Source organism: Garra rufa, chromosome 25 (genome assembly GCF_049309525.1).
Source record: "Garra rufa chromosome 25, GarRuf1.0, whole genome shotgun sequence".
NCBI classification, from domain to species: Eukaryota; Metazoa; Chordata; class Actinopteri; order Cypriniformes; family Cyprinidae; genus Garra; species Garra rufa.
In genome coordinates this window covers 10,986,379-11,005,973 of record NC_133385.1, presented here as the reverse complement: position 1 = coordinate 11,005,973, position 19,595 = coordinate 10,986,379, and the positions used below count along the sequence as shown (strand labels likewise).

The window sequence follows — 19,595 nt, the reverse complement described above, 5'->3', positions numbered from 1 at the left end:
TATATTTTGAATTTAGCATTTTTATTTTGGTGTAGTTTATGGTAATACGCATATTTAACTTTTATATTAACAAAAACAACTTAGTTTGCTGTCTGTGAGAGTATATCCATGAGTTTGAGTGAGTTAGACTGCCACTTCTCTTCTCCAGATGAGTTTCGCCGAGTTTACATCCGGGTTTTTCCCTAGGCAATGGGAGACGTACTACCGCTGTTCCTTAGGCAAAGTGAAATAAATTCGCCGCACCGTCACAAAAAATAGTCCTCTTCCAAAAGACGTTTTGAGGAAACTCCGCGTGCACTTTTAGGCCAAGCACGCGTACTTTTAGCCTAATCGCGATGTTTTTGAATCGTTTACATGGAGGTTTGGAGTATTTGTGCTTTTTCACGGCTACTTTTCCTGCCCCCTTCGTCTCCCTCTTCCTGCGCGGATGAATCGTCGGGTGCTGCGGCTGTGGTGAATGAGATTGAAGAAGAGTTCTTGTTTTGTATCTCAGTTTCTCTCTTTTTTTACACACACAAATTAAAATTAAACAAACAAAAAATAAGCTCGGTAACCTAGCTAAATTCAGCCCCGAGCACCACTACAGCTATGTGAGGGAGCGGATCGGACCGAGATCTCGGAGTGTTTGTAAATATTTATTTAAATAATTTGTGGGGAGAGAGAGAGGCACTACTGCTCAAGTGAGTAGAGGAGGGTAAGTGCACCTTGGGATCTTTTTTTTATTATTGCAACTTTTATGCGCCGCGCTTTTGGACTTTAATCGTTCCGAGACTCTTCGTCGCTTTTCCAAATCCAAACCCCGTCGCGATCGGGTAGGTAGAGAAGTCAGGATCCCGATGATTTTGGAGCACAATTTCCGCTTATTTCTAGGAGTTGAGTGGTGTATTTCTAAGTGCAGCGCGTGAATCGAACGTTCCGCGCGTTTTGTTATTTTGTAACATTTTAAACTTCGCTGGATACATTGTTGCCGCAACGCTTGTTTCCAGCTCAGTGGAAACAATGTATCCGATGGCAGCGGGGGGATAAAAGAGCCTAGAATGAAGATCTTTTGCTCATGCATGGCTTGAATTAGTGGTTGCGGCTCAGTCGAGTCCATCTAACTGTAATTTGTGCTGTTGGCCTGTTAGCTTTAGCAGAGTTAGCCGTAGCACAATATGAAAGCTCCTTACATCCAGCAGCAGGTTTGTAAAAGAAGATTCACATCTATTTTGGTAGTTTCCACCGCTTTTAGTACCTCAGCTTGTAGTGGCTGGCCGATAAAGTCATGCTTTTTAAAGCGTCGCGATTTTGTTGTTTGTTTAGAAAGTGGCTTTTTAAATGTTGCTTTTTTTTGGTTGGAGGAGGCTGAGTTATTGGAGCTGATGTGTTTTAGCTTGCACCAACTACAAGCAGATTCTTTTAGAGAGTGAAAAAGAAACTCGCAACGCTTTTACCCTCATATTGTAGTGGATCAAACACGCATTTCCCCCTCCTTTGTGAATCTTTGTGAAAGTATGCTGTCGGTAAACACTTTGGGCATCATCTTCCGTGTTTCCCTGAGGTTTATAATAGTGGCCTAATCAAAGTGCTGCTTAACTTTTCCTGTCATTTGCACATCGCTGAACAGATGTACACAACTAAAGGCCGGTTTCATCCATAGCTTAGGATAATTTGGGGTTAAACTGCACCTTAACTGTCTTATCAGAGTGTTTTGCAGTTTTGCAGGTGGCTTATTAAAGCACTTGCTTTAACAAGTGCTCGTTATATGTGTTATGTATGAATATTATAGTCTGTTAGATTGTTTTTGAAGTGTAGGTTTAGTATTAACTGCTTGTTGATGTTTGTCAAACTTTAGTAATGTGTTTACCCGTGTTTTACTTTCATCATGTTTATGTTTTGAACTCGTTGTTGATATTTCACCTGCTTGTGAAACTTTAAAATGCGTTTACACCCTCACCTGACATGAGCTCTTTCTTTAGGTTTTGTTTTTCTTATCAAGGTAGTTTCACTTTTAATGTTTGTACTGTGGCAATCTTTTGGGTATTTACCATTCTACATATTCCACCAATGTACGCAATGCCTTTATAATACTCCCAAACTACATTGAAATATTAACAGGAGTTTTGTTGTTGGTGCCATTCATGGCTATCAAGTAATTTATGCAAAACAAAAAGTACTGGCTTTATGTAACATGACACTGAAAGTATTTTAGTCCTATAACTTGTGTCCTGTCAGGTGTAGTTGGGATATTCTGTTAGCTCATTCATGCCTGGATACTATTTATAAAGAACAATACTTTACATTAGCCTTATTACGTCTATTTTTAGATGTCTTGTATCAGTTTGCTTAAGTAAAGTTTTTGTTCTTAGCACTCAGATCAATAATGTTACTAAGTAATTTCCATGATGTTGTTAGACATAAAATGACTAGTTTTTATGTGGCATAATAATATTTTGAGTGATACGTTCGTTGTTTCAACTTATTCCCACTTGTATGTAATTCATATTGCTGTTTTACTTTTTTTTTGAGCGTTTCAACAGGTCACCCAAAACTTTACAGAGACAAGAAAAGTACCTGTTACTGTACTGTATAGCTTTCCTATTGCATATAAGAACCTAGTTTGAATTGTAAACTCAAATTAAATATATAAATTTTTCATTATATGCATGCTAATGTTGTTTTATATTTGACCCTTTTTATATTTAATATGCAGGGTTTTAAGACACCCCTTTTTAGGACATTAGCTAATGCTTTCCAAAAGCCAGTCAGCATCATGATTCAACATGATTCTTTTTTTATTGCGTCCATGACAAAATACCTAATGAGATAATTTTTTCCTGGATGTTTCAGGGGAATTTACCTCTAAACTAAGTTTTATGAGGTCAATGGTGATATTATTATTTAATTTGATTCTTACCTGGTTACTATTTTTTAATAATAATAATATTGTGACTTTTCATGAATTATCACAGAGATTTATCAAAATCTCAAGATACGATAATATATATGAAATATAATATGAAGTCCACGATATGATATTTATTGAGATGCATGTATAAAAAAAGACAAACGAAGACTTGGAATATTTTGTACATTTTAAAGTTAAATGATTTTATTTAATGCACTTTTAGAGTTCAAAATTAACCCATGTTCTTAACTAAGAGAACTTAAGTTAGAAAAAAGTAAGTGAATTGACTTGTACCTGAACTTTAAAGGGGACTCAACCCTCTTCTGAGTTGTGGTATACTGTCTTAGTTTAAATTACATTCACACTGGTGTTTTAGAAAGCCAAACTAATTAAAATATAATAATGTAAATAACAACGATTTTATATTATTCCACTGACCGTAATAGCTATATATTGTAAAACAATTGCACTGTAAAATAAATACAAATTAATATTTCATAGTTTGCTTTACACTACAGTAGGGAAATTACAATACTTCGTTCGTAATTTCTATACTTAAAAGAGATATTTTGAGTTAGGACTGCAATAACGTTACCCATTAAAACCGCTAACTGTAAGCAATTCATACTGCACTTATGAGATTGTATTTTGACGGAAACAGCAGTAGAGCTTTTATTTTGACGGAAAACTCCTGTCGCGAAAATAAAGAATAACCGGTGGCCGTTGCATTCCCAAACACACGCTAAACTTACAGCACATGCAATAAACGAAGTTCACTGTATTCAATGTGAACTGAGCCGCTCTGAGGCACGGAAAACACCGGATCATGAGCTTCGCTTTGAAACATGAGCGACTTGAAAGGATTAAGCCACCTCAGCTTGTATCTTTTTGTTAGTTAATATCAGTTTTCAAGAATTATGATTTACTATATATTTTTTTGAAATTGAGATTTATACGTCATCTGAAAGCTGAATAAATAAGCTTTCCGTTGATGATTTGTTAGGATAGGACAATATTTGGAGATTAAAATATTTGAAAATCTGAATCTGAGGATGCAAAAAACCTAAATATTTAAAAAATCGCCATTAAAGTTGTGCAAATAAAGTTCTTAGCAATGTATGTTACTAATTCGAAAATAAGTTTTGATATATTTACGGTACTTGATCTTTACTTAGTATATCCTTAAGATTTTTGGCGTAAAAGAAGTCCATAATTTTGACCCAAACAATGTATTTTTGGCTATTGCCACAAATATACCTGTTCTACTTAAAGGAGTAGTTCACTTTCAGAACAAAAATTTACAGATAATGTACTCACCCCCTTGTCATCCAAGATGTTCATGCCTTTCTTTCTTCAGTCGTATGGAAATTATGTTTTTTGAGGAAAACATTTCAGGATTTCTCTCCATATAATGGACTTCTATGGTGCCCCCGAGTTTGAACTCCCAAAATGCAGTTTAAATGCAGCTTCAAAGAGCTCTAAATGATCCCAGCCGAGGAAAGAAAGGTCTTATCTAGCAAAACAGTCGGTTATTTTCTAAAAAAAAAATTTAGCCTCAAAATTTTAACGTCAAATGCTAATCTTGTCTAGCTCTGTGTGTACTCTGTGTAGAGATTAAAAAGTATATAAATTGTAAATGTTTTTAGAAAATCGATCGCTAGATAAGACCCTTCTTCCTCGGCTGGGATCATTTAGAGCCCTTTGAAGCTGCATTTAAACTGCATTTTGGAAGTTCAAACTCGCGGGCACCATAGAAGTCCATTATATGGAGAGAAATCCTGAAATGTTTTCCTCAAAAAAAAAAAAAAACATTTCTTTACGAATGAAGAAAGAAAGACATGAACATCTTGGATGACAAAGGGGTGAGCACATTATCTGTAAATTTGTTCTGAAAGTGAACTACTCCTTACTCCTTTTTGTGGTCCAGGATCACATATTATAAATATGTCCAGTGTCCTTTTAAAACGAAGAAAATGTACATAATCCACTTAGGTTTTTATAATCACTCCCGATTTTCATTGGCACCCAAGTTGACACAGTTCCTTTTTGAAGTTCAAGTGACCGTAATTGTAGTTGTGCGTTATTATAGACTTTATTTGATCAAAGACCGGCAGAGTGACTCATACACTTGTCGATTTGAAAGGGTGTCGTTTCCTGTGCATTGTAGGCTGAAGGTCCTGAGATACCCGTCTGCCGTGTGGTCATGACAGATGTCATCGCTGGCGAGTACAGGCTTCGCTTAATATCTCAGAACTCCATTTGGCAGGACTGCACAAAGGACAAATCCAATGCTTGAGTTTTGAAGAAGATATTTATAGGTCCGCGAAGATGCCGGGAGATGCGCAGGGATGCAGGACTTTTTTTTTTTTTTTTTGTCGTGGGGTTCATAGACGGCATGAGCAATTAGTAGCCCGCTGAATGCTGCGCTTGCAATGTTACTCCTTTTTACACAGACTGTATAAGAGAGAGAGAGGGAATTGGAGTGTCTCTCCTTCATCTAATAGGCTGTGTGTGTTTGTGTGTGTGTGTTTCGTCTTGTGCAGGGAGTTGGAGAGAGCGCGTGAACACCAGTCTCAGTGCCAGCTGGTAAGTCCTCTAATAGCCTCTGTTATAATTGTCCTCTTGGCACAGGGCCGCACACCAAAATCAATGAGAGTGAATGAATGTCTGTAACACTGCCTCCGTTTCGCTCACTGTTACACTAAGCATCGTGGTTGTTCCGATTCGCCCGACGGGCAAACAGTCCTGCCCATCTTCTCGATTGTCACAAGTTTTCATCCTCTGCCAACCCTAGTTTTCCCAGAAAATTGCTTTTCAACAAGACCCTCTATTGAGTTTTTTTTTTTTTTGCTCCTCTCAGTCCCGTTTGGCCAAAATACTTTTTTTTTTCTAACTTAAAGAAGAGGTTCTTGCAGTGCAGTGTTGCAGAATCGCTCTGGGAATACGAACTGAATAAAACGTGTCTGTTTACTACCACCTGAGACACCATGAATCACGTCTCGATTTAGAGAAGTGCATTTTTCCCTCAAACCGCATTAGATACCGACTTGTGTTCCCCCTCGTGGTGGTATTGGATTAAGTCAACCGCCGAGCATCTCGCAAAATAAAGGTTAAATATATAAAATGGGAAAAAAGTCTGCAAAACCTCTCTTGTTTGATTTCTCTAGACAGGCTGAAAGTTTCCTGGGACTCTCTTTCTGGCGAACTGGATCAATGATGGAATTGCAAACATTACAGGAGGCCCTGAAAGTGGAAATACAAGTCCATCAGGTAGGAGATCTCGCAAATGGGCCTCTAATCATGTGGAGAAAATAGTTCAGTGCATGAGACCTAAAATCACAATCTGATGGCGGAAAGTACCTTTGTTTTAAAGCATACATTTTTACAGATTTCGGAGTCTAGCAGAACAGGTCTCCTCTTAGTGATAAATGAAGATATGTTTCTCTTGTTGTCCCTCGCAGTCAGAGGCGGCGTGTCCCAGCAGGCAGAAAATTAGTCGAGCTGTCTGAGAGGGGTAAGAGAAAGACAAAAAAGACAGGGAGGGAGGGACGGAGAGAAAGGAAAAGGAGGAGAATCGGGGTCATACTGGGCAGATAAAGCGTTAGCCGTTACTTCAATTTTAACGAATCATCTCAAGCAGGTGTTCTTTTACATACCGCCGTCTGGTTTTGTCTTCATATCGCTTGGAATATTTGACAGGCAGGTGGAAGTGGGATTTCTGCTTCATCCGGGGCAGCTGAACGGGTTGTTTTGTGGTCTCGCATGACTCACCGTTGCCTACTGGTGGACTGCTGAAACTTTGAAGAAACAGAAAAACGCTCTTGGGCTTTTTTCTTTTTTTAATTAAAGTGGAGCAAAATGTGTTTCACAATTCTGTCATGTGATCATATTTGGAAAGGGCCTGTAAGGCCTTGAAATGTACCCTTTGGAAAAAAAAGAAAAACTTAAGTTTACAGATATTTCCTTCAACGCAATGCTTTAAAACGCAGGTAAAACACTTGTGAAGAATCTATGCTTGTGAAGAATCCTTCATATTAACATAGTATATTGTGCCTCATTTTACAAACTGCTTATGTTTGACTAATTTTTTTTTTGCAACTAAGCACACTTTTTTTTATGTGTTTATAACTGTTCAAAACTGTGCTAGCTAACCATGTGCTCATTAGCATCTTTGAGCTAGGTTCAAAAGTATCTAAAACGAGTCTAAAACTCAGCGTTATTCCATAAAAATTGTCACGGCTGAAACATGTCATTTCGGTAGTGACAAAAGGGAACACATAATCTTCATATTTGGGGAAAATGAACAATTTTAGTACACTTATGCAATTTTTTTGTGTTTTAGTGGTAGCGTTTTACTATGTGGGTTAAAATTCTGTAATGTGATGTGGTCACTACCGAAACATGGGATGTTTTGTCAAAAATAAAGTATACTGAATTATCAACTAAGATGTTATGATAGTGTGTGGTTCAGTATATTCAAACTAATGAATCCTTAACTTTGAAATCAGTATGATCGATCTTTTGCCTTTGTACAAACAAAAATTGGATTCTAAATACAATGATCACACGATAAATTACACTTTCAAGTTTGATATATTTCAAGTGCGAGATAAATCACACTTGAAATATTGTTCAAATTGTAATTATTGTAGATTTGCACTGCCGCAGCAAATGTTTGGGATCAGTAAGACTTGTAATGTTTTTTTTAAAGAAGTCTCTTATGCTCATCAATCAATGCTGCATTTATTTGATCCAAAATACAGGAAAAAACTGTAATATTGCAAAATGTTATTACAATATAAAATAATGGTTTTTATTTTAATATACTTTAAAATAGAATTTATTCCTGTGATGCAAAGCTGAATTTTCATCAGCTGTTACTCCAGTCTTAAGTGTCACATGATGCTTCAGAAATCATTCTAATATGCTGATTTATTATTGTAATTGTCAATGTTCGAAACAGTTGTGCTGCCAATATTTTTTTTTTGGGAACCTGTGGAACCAGGATTATTGAATCTTTTCTAACAATTTAAATCTATGCTATCACTTTTTATTAATATAACAGGTCCTTGGTAAATAAAAGTATTAATTTCTGTCAAAAAGAGAAAGAATAACAATTTACTGACCCCAAACTTTTAAACAGTATTGTATATTGTTAGAAAACCTTTCTATTTAAAAAAAAAATGCTGTTTATTTAAAAATAAGTTTATTCTTTCTTTTTTTGAAAGAAATTAATACTTTTATTTACCAAGGATGTGTTAAATTAATAAAAAGTGATAGCATAGATTTACATGGTTAGAAAAGATTAATATTTTTAATAAATGCTGTTCATTTTAACTTATTCATTCAATACTCCTGGTTCCAGAGGTTCCAAGAAAATATTAAGCAGCACAACTGTTTTTAACACTGATAATAAATCAGCATATTAGAATGATTTCTGAAGGATCATGTGATGCTGAAGACTGGAGTAATGATGCTGGAAATTGTGCTTTGTGTCACAGGAATAAATTACAATATATTTAAAATATATTCACATAGAAAACTTATTTTAAATTAAAATAATATTTCACAATTTTATTTTTTTTCTGTGTTTTTGATCAAATAAATGCAGCATTAGTGAGCATAAGAAACGTCTTAAAAATCATTAAAAATCTCAGTGATCCCAAACCTTTGAGCGGCAGCGAACGTCTGAAAACTTTTTAATAAAATAGAATATATATATATTTACAAGGAAGATATAAGCAAAATCCTAATAGGTCAATATAACCTTTCTTATTAAATTATATATTGTTTCAGTAGTGACAAATTTGGGGAGAGGGCAAATCTTCCAAAACTGCACAATTAAATGTATACCCTGCATATTATACAATTTGCATATATACAAAATTTGTGGAAAAAGACGTTTTTTCTTTTTTTTTTATCACAATGTTTCCAAAATGTCCTATATGTATACACACACACACACACACACACACACACACACACACACACACACACACACACATAGACATTTCTATTACCTGATGTTATAGATGCTAATTTCAGTTGATAGCAGATGTCCTAAAATATAATTAGAGGAATTCATTTTACATCTAATTTCTCCTTGCCTAGAGGACAACTTTGCGTATAAAGTGGCACATCTTACCCCACTTTATCTTGTTCACTTCTTAATATATCTGTCTCTTGAAGATTGATGTCATCCAAAGTGAATCAACTCATCAGTTGAAGCTCATATAAATCACACTTGTTCATTGCAAATGTATAATGTTTGTTTCAAATGGTGTCTCCACAAACCATTGTTAACTGGAGGACAGTTACCCTTACAGAAAGCCGTTGGCAGGCTGCCCGCTGCTTGGTCTGCTTTTGTTTGAATGTGAGGCAGGTGCAATAAGCTGTAGTTCCACCTGTGGCCTGTAGATGGCGCACCATGTCTGTAACTCCCTCCAAAACGGTTGGCATTAAGTTTTGACTGCAAATTCTTGTCTTCTCTTCTGTTGCCATAGAAACTTGTCGCCCAAATGAAGCAGGATCCACAGGTAAATATTCTCTTATGCTCTTTAGAAATAATCCTCTGGTTTGTTTGAGAACTTTAACATGATTGACGGCTGAGTATTACATTTTCTATACTAATAAGGCAGCTTGGTGGAGTGTGTGTGAATATTTTATTAAACAAAGGTTCAGCAATTCTGAATTTGTGTTTCCAGGTGTTCATACAGAGATGACACAAGCTCATAGTTTCAAAAATAAGTGATTCTTACAATTATCTTTTCTTTTTCTCATAGAACGCAGATCTGAAGAAACAACTTCACGAGCTGCAAGCGAAAATCACGGCTCTGAGTGAGAAACAGGTAAGAACTTTCACAGCCGTCGTGACGTCGTTCACTGCTTCAGGTGCTGAAACAAATGATTTCCAACAGTTGAACACATGACTTGAATCCTTATTTGCCTACAAATATGTGTCAATGAGCAAAGGTTGATTGTGTGATTCTAGGGTTTAAAAAAGACATCGGGTAAAAAGGTTATGCATTTATGTACAGTTTATAATATTTAGGTTGATGGGAAGTGTTTTTTGTTTAGTTAAATATGATCGTTTCCGAACCTCTGATTTCAATTGATGACATGATTGTTTTAAAACCAGTGTTAATTTAGTATTATTTCTATTATTATAGTTTTTATTAATATTTTGAATTGGCTTTTGTTTTTCAGTTTTAAAAAATGTTTGTGCTTTTATCATTTTCTTTTTAAATATATGTGACGCTAGGCCACAAAACCTTAAGTAGCACAGGTATATTTGTAGCAATAGCCAAAAATACATTGCATTGGTCAAAATTATACATTTTTCTTTTATGCCAAAAATCATTAGGATGTTCCATCAAGATATTTTGTAAATTTCTTTCCGTGAACATATGAAAACTTTTTTTTTTTGTTAAGTAATATCCATTGCTTAGAACTTCATTTGGACAAATTTAAAGGCGATTTTCTCAATATTTAGATTTTTATGCACCCTCTGATTTCAGATTTTCATAATGTATACATCTCAATAAAAAAAAAATTACCCTTATGACTGGTTTTGTGGTCCCGGGTCATGCATTTTCATTAAATATTACTATTTACATGTATTTCCATTTTTTATGTTTGTTTGTTTGTTGTCAGGTAGTCTTTTTTTTTTCTTTTTTCTGAGTTTTTAATCTAATATTTCAGTTTTATTTCAGATTTTTAAATAGATTTATTAAAGGATAATAACCCTAGTTGAAGCAGATTTTATTTTTCAAGGAACACCGGCATGTTTCAGCACATTTGTGTCTAGGTCAGTTTGTGTTTACCGAAGCGATTTTTGATTTGTTTGCTTGAAATTGGTCTTATTGATTTCCTAAAGTGGCTGTTGGATCTTGTGGGAGTTTTAGTTTTTAATGACAAAACGATGGCGGAAATAACCAAAGACTGATATATTTAATTGTTTCGCGGTTGAGAAAAGAGCAGGCAGCAGGACAGGCCTGGGTCTGCGCATTTAACAAGTGTGGCAGAAGAGTGATACATGCGGCCCGCTGTGTGTATGCGCATGCGTTCGATGTGTGTGTCGGGGCTTGTCTTGTCTCCTGCTGGGAGGTGGAAACACTCCAGATTGTCAGAGAGTTTGAGATTGCACTTATTCAGTCGTTTCTTGAAAAGTCTGAATTTTTAGCACAGCTGTTTTGGGGCAATGTTTCACTTTCTATCTCTCTTCCTACTCTTGAAATTCTCCAGTTAGTTTCATCAAAGAATTGTCCCAGTTTACTGACTCACAGATCGCTGGCTTAGCTTCGAGCTTTTATCCAGAGAGAGAGAGAGAGAGAGAGAGAAAGAATAGATCAGTATAAGTACACATGATTTGATTTTTTTTTAACTCTACTCAAATGTGGAGGGCAAATATTGTATGTGTGTATAGCTTTAGTCAAGGCAGACGAGGATTAGAGCACGAGATGCTGATGATGAAACAGTCTAGTGAATGCCAATTCAGTTCTCTCACGAAACGTGTCAGGAACCTTCACATTCCAGCTTATAATGTGTGACCCTGGACCACAAAACCAGTCTTAAGTAGCACGGGTATGTTTGTAGCAATAGCTAAAAATACATTGTATAGGTCAAAATGATCGATTTTTCTTTATGCCAAAATCATCAGGATATTAAGTAAAGATCATGTTCCATGAACATATTTTGTAAATTTCCTACCATAAATATATCAAAATTTCACTTTTGGTTAGTAATATGCATTGCTAAGAAGTTCATTTGGACAACTTTAAAGGTGATTTTTTTTTTTTTCAATATTTTTGATTTTTTTTTGCACCCTCAGATTCCAGATTTTCAATGTGTCAGTTTAATTGTATCTCAACCAAATATTGTCCTAAGCTTGACTGGTTGACTGGTTTTGTGGTCCATGGTCAGGGTGTATAATTTAATAAAAATAAACAGTTCATTAAAACTTATATTGTTATATATAACCATTTTTCTAAAGAAACTTTGTCCAACAGCGAGACCAGCAGGTAAAGTTACAGCAGGATTCTCTCTTGTCTCCCCTGAGCCCATTAAGTTTTAACAGACCCCCTAAAGTGTGCGGTGAGTTTAGTGGGGGGGGTAATTGAGAATGAATGGGGAAAAGTCATGTGAGTGATATGATTGGATATGACTGGTTATGTTTGGCTGTGGTTGGTTCATGTGATAAATCCCACCTATTGTGTTTGTGCGTGTTTCTGTGTTCGTGAATCAGTTTGAATAGACAATATAATTGTGTTAATGGGAAGACTTGAAATAATTTTAAAAAGTAAGTAAACAACTCTCACTCTTAGCTGTAATCACTTTGTTACATCAAGACTTAAAATGGCACGGAAACATGATCTGTGGGTTTTTATTGAGCAGTCAGCTTGGAGAAATTTAAAGTAAGTGTCTGTCTATTTACTGAGCTTTGATGACTGATGATGTAAAAAATAAAAAAAAAGTTCAAAGTTAACTATTAAAAAAATAGCTGAGCGTAAGTTCACAAATAAAATATATTGTTTAAATTGTTACTGCCTCGAGTCATTATTTTGGAATAAATGTAAAATGCTTAGAAACACTAAGGCAATGTCTACACTAATACGTTTTAGTTTAAAAACGCATATTTTTCTCTTCGTTTTGGCCTTCTGTCCACGCTGAGATGGCGTTCTTGAGCTTTTTGAAAACGCTTTCTAAAGTGGATCAATTTGAAAATGCTGTTTTTGCATTGTAGTGTGTAAACGATGACGAATGTTTAGTCATGTGACGCATGTACCAATAGCCATCTATGTTTATACCGGTAATTTCAATGGTGTCCGTGAGTTTGAACTTCCAAAATGCAGTTTCAATGCAGCTTCAAAGGGCTCTAAACGATCCCAGCCAAGGAAAAGGATCTTATCTACCAAAACGACCGGTTATTTTCTAAAAACAATTTACATTATATATACTTTTTAACCTCAAATGCTCGTCTTGTCTAACTCTGCGTGAATTCTGTGTATTCTGGGTCAAGACAGTTAGGGTATGTCGAAAAACCCCCATCTCAATTTCTCCTCCAACTTCAAAATCGCCCTACATCGCTGCAGAAGTACCGACCCAGTGTTTACAAAGTGAACGCGCAAGGAGGGTCAAACAGCCTTTACAAAAAAAAAAGGTAAAACAGCAATGTAGGACGATTTTGAAGTTGGAGGAGAAAGTGAGATGGGAGTTTTTCGACATACCCTAACTATCATGAACCGGAATTAACAGAGTTCACGCATAGCTAGACAAGACGAGCATTTGAGGTTAAAAAGTATATAAATTTTTTTTTTTTTTTTTAAATTAGTGGATAGTTTCGCTAGAAAAGACCCTTCTTCCTCGGCTGGGATTGTTTAGATTGTTTTTTTTTTTTGGGGGGGGGGGGGATATGATTGTCAGAACAATGTTACAGTGAATGCAAAGAAAATGCAACAAATTATAACAGTCCTAAAATAATCTATTTTTATTTTTGTAATTGTTATGTTCCATTTGAATTTGGAGCAAAATATGACCTTCACATGTTTTTATAAGATACATTTGATTTATCTATAAGATGTGTGTGTCTGTGTGCTTTGAGTCAGGACTCTTTTCCGATCCTGTCGGCTGTGAATACAGTTTGCCTTTAAATCTCAGTTCCATTCAAATGAATTCTATATAACTCTTTCCGCATCATGAATTTATATTTATGTGATTTTAGCCTCTGCCAGGCCCGCAGCTGACACGGCGGTCTTTTGCTTATGTAAACTTTCTGCTTGCGAGTCTAAAGCTGCTACTATGTGATTGATCGGCTGCTTAAAGAGAAAAATAGTTTTGTCAAAATTCATTTTGAGGAAGAGACTTTCATTTGATGTTGTGCTTAGCGCAAGGGCTTTGTTGAGGAATGTGTGTCTATATATATGTGTGTGTGTGTGTGCGTGCGTGCGTGCGTGCGTGTGTGTGTGTTTGCACTCTCAGAGGTGCGCTTTGGCTCCAGAGGACTCTGAGGCAGCAGAGTGTGTGAGATGAATTTCAATCACGTTTTTCTCTGCGTGTATGTGTGTGTGTGTAATGCTCAGTGGGCCTTTATAAAAGCATTTCCAGTGTTGTTAAGATGGTCTCGCACCTGAAGGGTCTTTTAAGACTGAATAAAAGCCACGGCTTAGCTTCACACCAAGAACAAAGAAAACCAGGGAATTTGGTGACTAATAATCTATTATTAGAAACCGCTGCGGCCAGATATAAACAGAACATTGAAAAGACGAGATGGAGGGGGGTGGTCTTTTCATTTTTATTTCGTGGAAAAAGTGCGTTTGTGTGTTTCTGAACAATTTGTTTCTCTGTAATCATTTCCTAAAAATGTGACTGCAGATGGATGTATGATTTCCCAGTAATTTCTCTCTCTCTCTCTCTCTCTCTCTCTCTCAGAAAAAAGTGGTGGAGCAGTTGAGGAAGGAGTTGCTGGTGAAACAGGAGCCTGACTTGAAGCCGCAGACACTCCCAGCAACCGCAGACGGTAAAACCGTGCTGCTGACGCCCGCCTGTCCCCCTTCACAGCTGCCCACAGGGCCTCCACACAACCAGGGGGTGCCACAGGTACCGCTTTATACCCTGAACATCAAACTGTTTGTGTACAAAATGAGTAGGACAGCGCTGTTCTCAGAGGTAATTTGCAGTGGAATATTTACTTAACCCTGTTAAGACGTGAATTCGATTCTTCTAGTGCAGCAAAAAATTAGCCGATTAGCTAGTTTACCCAGAAGGTTTATTGAAAAACAATTGCCCTGACTCATCTGCGGTGCTCTATTCTAAAGGTTCACTCTACAATTGCAAACACACAAATCTTTGTCCCTGAAATAAGCTCTGAGTTTTTGAAAAATAAGGGCAGAGTGATCTTACAATCTTATAAGAGTGTTCTTGCTTTTTCAGTTGAAGTCAAAAGTTTACATTCAGCTTGCAGAATCTGCAAAATGTTAATTATTTTACCAAAATAAGAGAGGTCAAACATGATGCATGTCATTTTTTATTTAGTACTGACCTGAATAAGATAATTCACATAAAAGAAGTTTACATATGTGACCCTGGACCACAAAACCAGTCTTAAGTCGCTGGGATATATTTGTAGCAATAGCCAAAAATACATGGTATGGGTCAAAATTATTGATTTTTCTTTTATGCCAAAAATCATTAGGAAATTAAGTAAAGATCATGTTCCATGAAGATTTTTTGTAAAATTCCTACTATAAATATATCAAAATGTAATTTTTGATTAGTAATATGCATTGTTAAGAACGTAATTTGGAGAACTTTAAAGGTGATTTTTCTCAGTATTTTGATTTTTTTGCACCCTCAGATTTCAGATTTTCAAATAGATGTATCTCAGCCAAATATTGTCCTATCATAACAAACCATACATCAATAGAAAGCTTATTTATTGAGCTTCCATGTGATGTATACATCTCAGTTTTGTAAAATTTAAGCTTATGACTGGTTTTGTGGTCCAGGGTCACATATAGTCCACAAGTGGAGATCAATTGAATTTATAAAATGACCCTGTTCAAATATTTTCATACACTTGATTGTTAATACTGTTTTTACCTGAATGATCCACAGCTGTTTTTCTTTTTCTTTTTTTTTCTTTTGTTTAGTGACAGTTGTTAATGAGTCCCTTGTTTGTCCTGAACAGTTAAACTGCCCGCTGTTCTTCAGAAAAATCCTTCAGGTCCCACAAATTATTATTTTTTTTAAGCAGTTTTGTGTATTTGAACCCTTTCCAACAATGACTGTGATTTTGAGATCCATCTTTTCACACTGAGGACAACTGAGGGACTCATATGCAACTATTACAAAAGGTTCAAATGGTCACTGCTGCTTCAGAAGGAAAAATGATGCATTAAAAATGGGCTAAAAACTTTTTAAATTCGAAGATCAGGGTAGATTTCACTTGTTTTGTCTTCTGGAAAACATGTAAGTGTCTTCTGTAGCTTCTGAAGGGCAGTATTAAAGGCAAAAAAAGATATTTAGGCAAAATAAGAAAAATGTACATATCCTCATTCCGTTCAAAAGTTTACACCCCTGGCTCTCTTGAATATCTTATTGAGTACTAAATAAAAAATAACATGCATTTTGTATGATGCCTCTAGGTAAAATTAACAATTTGTAGATTCTGCAAGGTGTATGTAAACTTTTGACTTCAACTGTATATGACCAATAATGTACAGTCAGTCTCTCTGTTTTCAAAGGATTAATTCACTCCTGAATAAAAATTCCTGAATATTTACTCACCACTCCCACTTCAGTGGGAATCAACGGGTTGAATGTACAAATTGCAGTTTCAGTGCAGCTTCAAAAGGCTCTACACGATACGAGGAATAACGGTCTTATCTAGCAAAACGATTGGCCATTTTCTAAAAAAAAAAGACAAATTTATATATTTATTTTAACCACAAATGCTCAAAAACGTGTGACTTCCTGCATTATGTAATCATGCTGGAAAGGTCATGCATAGTTAGTTCTTAACTTGTGTACTTTTACCAATTGTTTTGCTAGATAAGACCCTTATTCCTTGTCTGGTATTGTGTAGAGCCCTTTGAAGCTGCACTGAAAATGCAATTTGGACCTTCAATCTGCTGATCCCGCTTAAAAGGAGTAGTTCACTTTCAGAACAAAAATTTACAGATAATGTACTCACCCCCTTGTCATCCAAGATGTTCATGTCTTTCTTTCTTCAGTCGTAAGGAAATTATGTTTTTTGAGGAAAACATTTCAGGATTTCTCTCTATATAATGGACTTCTATGGTGCCCCAGAGTTTGAAATTCCAAAATGCAGCTTCAAATGTCTCTAAACGATCACAGCCGAGGAAAGAAGGGTCTTATCTAGCAAAACGCTTGGTTATTTTCTAAAAAAAATACAATTTATATACTTTTTAATCTCAAATATTCGTCTTGTCTAGCTCTGTGTGTACTCTGTGCAGAGATTAAAAAGTATATAAATTGTAAATGTTTTTAGAAAATAACCAATCATTTCGCTAGATAAGACCCTTCTTCCTCGGCTGGGATTGTTTAGAGCCCTTTGAAGCTGCATTTAAACTGCATTTTGGAAGTTCAAACTCGGGGCACCATAGAAGTCCATTATATGGAGAGAAATCCTGAAATGTTTTCCTCGAAAAACATAATTTCTTTACAACTGAAGAAAGAAAGACATGAACATATTGGATGACATGGGGGTGAGTGAATAATCAGCTAATCATTGTTTGCTGTTTTTATAGTATTTGGAGCCAAACCTGCAATGTGATGTTAAAACAATGGCTCAATAGCTAATTGGTGATTGGTTAACATTATTTAATAGCACTTGTGCTCAAGGTAACATAAGTGGAAAAAGTAATTTCAAGTTATTAAATTTTGATGATTTTTTTTACACGCACTAATAATTTGTACAGTCACAGCAGAAAAATGTAGTCAATAGCACACTAACATCTTTTGTGTCTCTTCATCTTCATTCACTGCTTCTCTCAATCAACCACCCCCACCTCCTCGACTAGAAGACTCTCACCATGACGCCGGTCATAACTGCAAAGACTCTACCTCTCGTGCTGAAAGCTGCCACCTCCACCATGCCTGCTTCCATGGCAACACAACGCCCCACAGTCGCCATGGTCACTGCCATCAGCAATCCCCCGAGACCCGGCGCCAATTCCGACTCCCAGAGCACACCAATCAACCTTCAGGTGGCCAGCAAGCTACCCAATCAGGACATAGATGCCGGCACACGGATCGTGTCCAAGAATGTTATTGTCGTGAGTGTGAATCGCTACTAAAGATTCTTCCTCTTCACTTAGTGATTCCATATAGCTTAAATATAACAATCTGATATTGAAGTAGAAATGCCAGTCTGTGTTTTTGCATAGCTTGCTTTAGACTAGTCGTAGTGAGACCCACTTTGCTTTGATGTGTTTAGAACAGGATGTTTATGTCTCCAGTTAGTATGAAGATTTGAAATGACTTCCTCTCTGACAATGATGTGCTTGGCAGGGGTGTATGGTGACATACTTCTGTGATGTAACCAGATGGAGGATCATTTCCTCTTGTTGTCAATTTCTCATTTCACCCACTGAGTGCCCAATAAATGGCTGGTTTTGTCACAGGTGCAGGCCACCACCACCTCTGCCCAGCCTATCAAAGTTCCCCAGTTTGTCCCTCCTCCTAGATTGACGCCTCGACCCACCTTTCAGCCACAGGTGCGTCTCTGTTAGACCTGCCCCCTCCCCTAATGTATGTGCAGTTCCACACTGACGCCACCAGAGGGACACACAACCTAGTTTCAGAGGCCTTGTGTCTGTAAAGCCTTTGTTTACAGAAACATTCTGTTTCAAGTTATTTTTAAACTTCTCATCTTGAAAGAGAGTTTGTAACATGGGAACTAAAATTGCTCGAGCACAGTCACCGTTCCACACCTAGAGACCTAAATTCTGCTTTTCTCCTCAATAAAACTGACGCTCCCCTTCTCCTTCCCAGCACTGGCTGTTGCTGTGATACTGTCTGCTCACATTTTTTTTTCTATTTGCTTTAGGGTGCTTACACACTAGATTTTATGCTCTGTTAGAGAATGCCTCGAGTCTGGTGATATCAGTGGGGATATTGTGTTAAAAAACAAAGGTTTTGACCAATGGAAATTCAATTCAATCCACTCTATTTTAAACTGCCCTGCTTTTGTCCATACTCTCTGAATGCATTTCTATCCGTCAAATTCTCAGTCACAGCTTTTATCTAGTGTGCAAGCTCCCTTAGCACCGTGTCTATACTGGAAGTGACCCGCAAGTGCCACCAAACAACGACTTGAGTCTTTCTACAATGAAAGTGTCCAAGCTGCATGACCCCTTTAACAACATTTAGTGACCCTGGACCACAAAAATAGTCATAAGTGTAATTTTTAAAAAAAATTAAGATCAACCTGAAAGCTAAATAAATACGCTTTCCATTGATGTATGGTTTGTTAGGATAGGATAATATTTGGCTGAGATGTTACTATTTGAAAATCTGGAATCTGAGGGTGCAAGAAGATCAAAATCTTGAGAAAATTTCCTTTAACAGTTGTTCAAATGAAGTTCTTTGCAATGCATATTACTAAACAAAAAATAAGTTTTGATACATTTATGGTAAGAAATTTCCAAAATATTTTCATGGAATATGATTTTCACTTAATATCCAAATGATTTTTGGCATAAAAGAAAAATCGATAATTTTGACCTATACAATGTCCAGGGACACATTTGGGTAAATAACTCCGCAGAGGTCGATTGGTATGAAAATGTACTTATTTCTGTATGTACGTTGCTTATGTCTAATGTAGACACGGTGTTTGAGAGTATGACAGCATGTTACTGTTTGTTCCTTTGTAACAATGCTGTTGCTTCAGTTGCAGCTTTATATTTCTGCTTTTTTCTTTTGATATTGCTTTGGCTGATCCTATCATTAACCCCCCCCACTCCCTTAAAAATTGACGGTATATCACGTTTTACCTCAAAAAGCTACGTAATGCTAAAGCGAGCTCAGATGAATCCACTTGAACCTATAAATGATGTCTCTTACTGAAATATGTAGTAGAAAACCCATGAAAGACTTGCGTTATTTAAAAAAATCCACATTGTTTTATACGTTTTGGATTATGGAAGGTGCCATTATTTTGATGATGTGAAATGGCTGCACTCTG

The 19,595-nt window shown here is 36.4% G+C and overlaps 1 protein-coding gene across 3 annotated transcripts in view; it reads left to right on the top strand.

The window, feature by feature from the left end:
* The first annotated feature begins 480 nt into the window (after window positions 1-480).
* Window positions 481-19,595, top strand: part of phf21ab (PHD finger protein 21Ab) — a 31,381-nt gene continuing 12,266 nt past the window's right edge. The window contains exons 1-8 of one of the 3 annotated variants that reach the window (XM_073832094.1): window positions 481-694; window positions 5,431-5,473; window positions 6,055-6,157; window positions 9,391-9,423; window positions 9,670-9,735; window positions 14,315-14,482; window positions 17,428-17,682; window positions 18,031-18,123. In XM_073832094.1, coding sequence (XP_073688195.1) covers window positions 6,101-6,157; window positions 9,391-9,423; window positions 9,670-9,735; window positions 14,315-14,482; window positions 17,428-17,682; window positions 18,031-18,123 — 672 coding nt within the window. In that variant the 5' untranslated portion in view covers window positions 481-694; window positions 5,431-5,473; window positions 6,055-6,100. Of the gene's footprint in view, window positions 695-5,430; window positions 5,474-6,054; window positions 6,158-9,390; window positions 9,424-9,669; window positions 9,736-14,314; window positions 14,483-17,427; window positions 17,683-18,030; window positions 18,124-19,595 lie in introns of those variants that run through there. The other 2 variants (XM_073832095.1, XM_073832096.1) reach the window with 2 other exon arrangements.